We start from the raw sequence: 7,703 nt of genomic DNA, 5'->3' as shown, positions 1-7,703 counted from the left end.
TCGAATATTTGATGTTTTATTTTTTTTAAATAATTGAAAAACGAAAGAAAATAATAATTGTAAACAAATTACAGGTGGGCAGAGACTCACGTAGAGTGAGTGGCTATTGGTACAATATATTTCATCAATTTTAATGTTTTTACCAATTAAAAAAACGTTAAATTTTATTAATTTTGTATCAAAAATTTAATAAATTTTTAACTTTATCTTTATTAAATACACGTATTTTAAAATAAAAAATATCCTGATATTAATAATCTTTTCAACAGTTAATAGGGATAAAATGATAAGAATGAACATAATAATAATTAAAATATCTTATAAATGAGATTAAAACAATTTTTTTTTCTCTATTCCATAAATAAGATTTGAGTAGTAATACATAATAGTCAGTACTTTTGACAAAATTTTACTTAGCTTCCACGTGAATGTAATTAGAAAAAGACAATAGTAGCCAATCCAGATTTACAAAAGCGAGATCGCATTGGTATTTCGGGGAGTGATTACAGCGATATGAACAAGAGAAACGTGTCTTCTTCAAAAACTTTATGGTAAAGCGCAGGAAGTAGCAGTATGTTTCTATAGGTCCCGCCACTCACTCACTCACTCACAAAGCCAACCCATTTCTGATTTCTCACTTCTTCTATGCTCATCCTAATTTATGTTCGTTCGTTTATAAATTTGGAGCCCTCGCTCCCCAACGCAAAAGCCCTTTTCTTTTTAATCCCATTAAAATATTGTTTTGACTTCAGACCAGCAATTCTGAGTGGCATTTCTCTGGTTTTTCACTTTATTGTTGCCTCCCCCTAAGATTTTCTATTAATTTCTGAACTCCGGTCATGCCTACGCCGGTCGGAGTAGCCAAGCAATGCTTGACGCCTGACGCATCTCGAGCTCTCGACGAAGCCGTCTACGTCGCGCGCCGTCGTGGGCACCCCCAGACCACCTCGCTCCACGCCGTCTCCGCCCTGCTTTCGTTGCCGTCGTCTACCTTACGTGACGCCTGTGCTCGTGCCCGGAACTGTGCCTACTCGCCTCGGCTTCAATTCAAAGCGCTAGAGCTGTGCCTGAGCGTATCGCTCGACCGGGTCCCGTCGTCCCAACTCGCCGACGACCCGCCAGTCTCCAACTCGCTCATGGCCGCCATCAAGCGTTCTCAGGCGAGTCAGAGAAGGCAGCCAGATAATTTCCATATTTATCATCAAATCACGCAGCAGCCTTCTTCGGTTTCGTGTGTGAAGGTCGAGCTTCAACATTTGATATTATCGATTCTCGACGACCCAGTAGTGAGCCGGGTATTCGGCGAAGCTGGTTTTCGAAGCTCCGAAATTAAACTTGCTGTTCTTCGTCCTCTTCCACAGCTCCTCAGGTACTCGCGCTCCAGAGTCCCCCCCATATTCCTCTGCAATTTGACGGAGCATCCGGACCCGGGTCGCCGGAGCTTCAGTTTCCCGTTTCCTGGGTCTTTTGGAACCTGCGACGGCGGCGCTGAGAATTACAAAAGAATCGGAGATGTCCTTTGCAGGAGCAGAGGGAGGAATCCCCTGCTTCTGGGTGTATGCGCAGATGATGCTCTGCGTAGTTTCACTGAAGATGTTAATAAACAAAGAGACGGTGCTTTGCCAGCGGTGTTATCTGGACTTCACGTGATATGCATAGGAAAAGATATTTCCAAGTTTGTCTTTGAGAATTTTGATAACGAGACTATCAGTTCAAGGCTTGAGGAGATTGCTGAAATGGAAGAGCAGGGTGTAGAACCTGGTTTGGTGGTGAATTTTGGGGACCTGAAGCCTTTGGTGGACGATAATGCCTCAAACGAAGCAGTGAATCATATTGTTGCCGGATTGGCGAAGCTGTTGCAGCTTAATCATGGCAAGTTTTGGTTGATGGGAGCTGCGGCGAGCTATGAGAGCTATCTGAAATTTATGGGAAGGTTTCCATCTATTGAGAAGGATTGGGACTTGCAGCTTCTGCCCATCTCGTCTACTCGGCCTCCAGGTGAATCGTATCAGAGGCCTAAGTACAGGCAAGCGACCTTATATAATTACAATAGGTTTATATCTGGTTTTGTTCGAGGTATTGCCTCTATAAATCGTAAAATTGTGTCCCCGAAGCATTGTTGCTTGCATCCCTGTTTCTTTTGTTTTGCTTCCGAACAGTTGTGAAATTGGATAATTATGCATCTTAAGCATTTGGTTCGATGCTTGTGACATGATCATTTATGCCTGTTGAGCTATTTGTCTTTTAGTTGTTAAGTTGATCCATTGTGCATAAAATGTTTAAAAATGTGTGAGTGTGTTGCATACTCCTTCAGTTTTGTCTTTTGTAGATTGTGATCGAAGTTATGTAAGTACTAAATAGTCGAAAATACACCAACTTTGTTCCTTGACGATTAATCTTCGTGCTTTATGGATTGATCCTGATTTAAATAATGTTTTTTGCTAGTCAATTAATATACCTTCTAAACGAGGATCATTTTTTAAGTTGCCAGAAGTTAGAATATTAGGACCAAAATGATAAATGTTGAAGTTCCATTGAATAGTGGTTTTAACTTCTTACGAGAACTAGTAGTCTTTTGTTTTCTGATAATTAAACAGGTTCACTGTTAGACGCAAGGTTGCCATCCGTGTCTATTGAAAAGATAACCTGGGTTTTTTGTGCTGAAGTTACCTGTGCTGTAAACTCTTGCTTCTTTCTCGCATTAAAATGTTTTGCACCAATCTTGTCTGAAATGCCTTTTTGATAATGTTATTACAGCTTAATGGATTCATTTGTACCATTTGGTGGCTTATTTTCATCACCTTCTGATCTAAAAGATCCACTACATGGCTCATATTATTGTGTTCCCCGTTGCCTTCAATGTGGTGAAAGTTGTGTGCAAGAAGTGCTTCCAGCTTCAAATGCGAGACAGTCTACTTCGGCTGTTGATCCTTACCAATCTAATTTACCTCAATGGTTGCAGATTGCCAACCTTGGCATAACGAAAGGGTTGAATGATAAGGTATGTAGCACCCATGTGTCAATTATAATGAGCCTAAATTCATTGCATATGAGCCTTTTCCATTTTCCCCCCCTGATTGAAGTCATTCTCCAATCCCCAAAAGTGGAAGAGGAAGAAATTAGAAATCTTGGATCATGATCCTGTGATCTTCCATATCATAATATTTTGGATGTCAGAATTGGATGAAGATATTTTGGTTTGCTGTTATGTGGTAACAAGGAGGTATGAGATAATACTCTGCTCGCATTTCAGCAAAATGAGTGTTATGTGATATTCTTGTCTTGCTATGATAAGGATCTCACCAAAAATTTTGTTTATGAGAAGTGTTATGTGTACAATATAATACACAAATATTTTAAAATAATACTTGAAATTTGAAAATTCAGGGAGTAAATAACAATGATTAACACATAGGCCCAGACATGCCTTCCATCCCTAAGATGTAAGATACTACTAATTGTCATGCTAAACATGGGTATTATGAATTCCATGGTATCTTATACTGTGCCATGTCATACCATAATATGCAAGATACCATAGTATTTGAGGTTACAGTATATCAAGTGCCCCCTAGAAAGTTCAATGAAAAGCTAACTAGGGTAATGGACCAATATTTGTTGTCTTGAATGGGTTTATTTGGACTTTTTGATCATCATTTCTTTTTGTTTACTTCCCCTGCCACCTTAAAACTAGCTTGTTCCTTGCATAGTTGTAGTAAACACGAAGCATTGTGTAATTCTAGGACAAACTCCACCCCCCCCCGCCAAAAAAAAAAAAAGACGTTTTATTTCACTAAGTGTGGTTGTTTATATGGATCACACAATATCATTGTGTTCTGTAATGACTAGCTCTTTAGATATGATATTCATCGAGAGATCCTCTTTGATGACTTCCTTGAGTGTTTTTTTTTTTTTTCCCTGGTCAAAAGACAAACTTCTTGCTGGGCAATAAGAATAAGTGCTCCTGTAACACGTGCATGAAATCTGTATCTTCAAGGTTTTAAGAAAATAGTTAACAGTCCTTTATGACGATTGACTAGACAAGCCTAGTCCTGTTTTGTTAAACATTTGGCTTTGTTCGAAAGGTGCAATGCGAGAAATTGTAGGATAAAGTGTGACAATTTCAATTCTGCTTCTTTTTTGGTGTAAAAACCACTTTTCTTCTGTTCAGTGCAGACAAAAGAAGACAGTTTTCTTCTGGATAATAATGAATCTGGGCCTATCAAGAAATTGGATAAGAGATGCCAGCATCCACATAATACTCAGCAATGCCCTGAAGCAATTCCTTGTCATACTGTCGTCAGTTCTCAATGCTCTGATGGTAAAAATGATGATGTTGATAATCAAAGCAACAAAAATTCAGATGTATCACCTAGTGTGCACATTGATCTCAATTCAAGCATGCCTAATGAGGAGCATATGATTTCTGCTTCACAATTAAGTAGTCCTGTCCCTGTAGTTTCTGAGGCGAAGCAGGATAAAAATACTTCTAAAGCCTTAGAGATGTTCCAGAAAGCAAAAGATCTTGAGTCAGGTAACCTAAGATCCTGCGACATGTCCAATTCAAGTGTGGGTGATGGTAGCCAATTGTCTCCCACATCTGTGGCTTCTGTAACCACAGATCTAGGTATAGGAATTTACTTCTCTCCTAGAAGCAACAAATCTAAGAAACCAACTGTGGGGGGTCCAAAGGAAATTCCTAGTCCCCTTTCTTCAAACTTTAATTTAGTTAACAGGGACATCCTTATGCGTCCAGCCCAGTCTTCATCCTGCTTAAGTTCTGACCATTCTGGGCAATGTGATACTAGAAATCCTAAAATTCTTTTTGAAGCTCTTGCGAAAAAGGTCCCCTGGCAGAATGAAGCCTTACAAAGCATTGTAAAAACGATAGCTTACTGTGAATCAAGCAGGGGCAAATGCCTTGGAACAAATAGACAAGGGGGCATGTGGATGAATTTTGTAGGACCTGATAGGATTGGTAAGAAGAAAATTGCTCTTTCTCTGGCTGAGATTTTATATGGAAGCCAGGAAAGTTTTATTTTTGTGGATCTAAATTCTGAGGAAACAAATGGACATGATTTGAAATTCCGAGGAAAGACTACTCTTGATCTTTTAGTTGGGGAGTTGTGCAAAAATCCGTTGTCTGTGGTTTTCCTTGACAATGTAGACAAGGCTGATGTAATGGTTCAAAATAGTTTATCTCAAGCTATCAAGACTGGTAAGATTATAGACTCGTGTGGAAGAGAAGTTGGTGTAAACAATGCAATAATTGTGACATCTTTCTCAGTTCAACAGGATGATTGCACACCGAAGATAGAATTCTGCTATTCTGAGGAAAGAATATCAAGGACAAAAGGGGTACCAATCAAGATAAAAGTTGAGGGAGACATCAGAAGTCCATGCCTCCCTGTAGTTGAATGTTCAACAGAGGACATTCCCAATCCAATACTTGCAAATAAAAGAAAGTTGGGTAGTGACAATTTCCTTAATGGTCAGCACAAAACCTCGGAGATGGCTAAAAGGGGTCACAAAATTTCAAATTGCTTTCTAGATTTGAACATGCCAGCAGAAGAGAACGAACTACAATTCAAGGATGATGGAAACCCTGAAGGTGTCTCAACTGGAACACAAAACCCGTGGTTGCAAGATTTGTACAAACAGGTTGATGAAACGATCATCTTGAAACCGTATAATTTTGACGCACTTGCAGGTAGAGTGTTAAAAATTATCAGGAGGAGCTTTCACAAGATTCTTGGATCTGAGTGCTCTCTACAGATAGAGTCAGAGGTCATGGAACAGTTACTTGCAGCTGCATATGTCTTAGAAGGGGACATGGAAGTCCAGGATTGGGTGGAGCAAGTTCTTAGTGGAGGATTTAAAGAGATACAGAGAAGGTACAGCCTCTCTGCTCGTTCTACTGTGAAACTAACTACATGTCAGGAGCAAGTTCCTGGTGTGTGCCTTCTTCCCCCAAGGATAATTGTAGACTGAACTCCTCCAAGAAGCTACTCTTTCTTATATTTGTGTGTATAATTTAGCATATAGTGCACCTATTTTAGGCCTCTAATCCCATTGTTTTATTTGGGTTTCTTTGTCTAGATTAAGCCTGTATAATATGTAATCTGCAGCTGGTGCTTGTGTGATTGCCCATGTTAGTATTAAAATCAAATGTCTTCCTTGTTTTTGTTAGCTGGGGTTTCTTGATGTATTTTATCAATAAATAACTGGTGTTTGATCAGCGGAGCTTTCTAGTTTTACATTTTGTTATATGAAATGAATACAAGAAAGAATAACGTGTTTAGAAGGTGACTTTGGCAACAGATTATGGCGTATCTCCTCAGTCGTGCCTTCTCTTTTTTCCTTTTTTGTAAAAGAATATTTTCTTGGTTCATAGGTTGCAGCAATTTATTTAATCACCTTACGAAGCTTTCTTCCCTCCCTCAAATAAGATTTTGGGGATATGGATGTTGCAGTGCTTGTGAGCACATTATTTTCTTTTATCGGAACAGTAGACATTCTACTCTGTTTTCTTTTCCTATATATTCAAAATTGTTTCAACACCAAAAAAGTAGACAGCAAAAAGAAGAGGAAGTAGAGAAATTCTCGTGCCAAGAAGTAGTGAATTGCATTCGCTGCTCATCTGCTCTTGGCCTTTCATTTCAACCTTATTTAATTTCTGTCGTTCATTTAAATTAATTTTTAAAATTACTTTTAATACTATATTTATTAATTAAAAAATATAAAAAATTTAAAATTTTAATATATCTGTTTATTGCTAATTTGGTTAGTTCAGATTTAATCTAACAGTCTAATTTAATATTAAAAAATTTATAATTTTACAATTTAACTATACAGATAAACTCTGTATTGTTTAGGTATAATTTAATATTCAAAAATTTATAAATTTTACAAATTAATCATTTAAATAGTTCATATTTAATATTAAAACTTTATATTTTTATTTTAATAAATATGATATTAAAAATATTTAAAAAATTAATTTAAATCAATAATAGGGATAAAATAAAGTTGAAATAGAGAGTTAGGAGCAGATAAAATAAAGTTGAAATAGAGGGTCAGGATTGCTCCTGACCCTAATGAGCATTTGTGATGAGCATTGAATGTAGACACCAAGAAGTAGCATAGGCATGAGAGTGAGATGTGGAGACCTGTAGTAATGTCTGCACTAGACCTGCTCCAACTGCAACTGAGTCTGAACTTTGAAGGACCTGTCCATGTCATCCACCAGTCTGAGCCTACTCACTGATAAAAAAGGTATTTAAGGACTTGATCAAATACCCTTAAGCACAGTAACCTACCCTTTTCTCTCAAAACCTTAACTTTCACTGCTCATGTGCTTATTCATGTGAATTTTAATGCATGGCTTACTTCTTTCTTGGTTTCAGATGTTAACAACTTTGATACACTCTGTGACCTAGGGAAGTTCATATTTATGTTCCAGATAATGTTAAAGGAAAAGTTTTCTATCTTTGCAGTCTCACGTTGATTTTAGGTCATGAGGAGGTGTAAAGTCAACTGTGTTTTTACTTGAAGTTAACTAATTTATTTCATCTCAAAACCAATAAAGAAAGTCTAATGAATATATCAGTGTTTAGGCTTTCTTACTATGAGCATTGAAATTGTGGACAAGAAGAAAGCATCTACAAATTCCTTTCACTGTCATTCAATATCCCTAGTAACTG

General features: G+C 37.6%; 1 protein-coding gene across 1 annotated transcript; it reads left to right on the top strand.

The window, feature by feature from the left end:
* The first annotated feature begins 555 nt into the window (after window positions 1-555).
* On the top strand, window positions 556-6,238 carry LOC129303091 (protein SMAX1-LIKE 6). Its single transcript, XM_054942127.1, has 3 exons — window positions 556-2,026; window positions 2,758-3,001; window positions 4,177-6,238. Exons 1-3 carry the CDS (start codon window positions 840-842, stop codon window positions 5,989-5,991), a joined length of 3,246 nt encoding a protein of 1,081 aa, XP_054798102.1. The 5' UTR covers window positions 556-839; the 3' UTR covers window positions 5,992-6,238.
* Window positions 6,239-7,703: the final 1,465 nt, after the last annotated feature.

This window comes from Prosopis cineraria, unplaced genomic scaffold, assembly GCF_029017545.1.
Source record: "Prosopis cineraria cultivar Desert tree isolate PC_DT_omini unplaced genomic scaffold, ASM2901754v1 PC2, whole genome shotgun sequence".
Taxonomy (NCBI): domain Eukaryota; kingdom Viridiplantae; phylum Streptophyta; class Magnoliopsida; order Fabales; family Fabaceae; genus Prosopis; species Prosopis cineraria.
The sequence above is the reverse complement of the archived record's forward strand: the minus strand, read 5'-3'. Positions and strand labels throughout refer to the sequence as shown.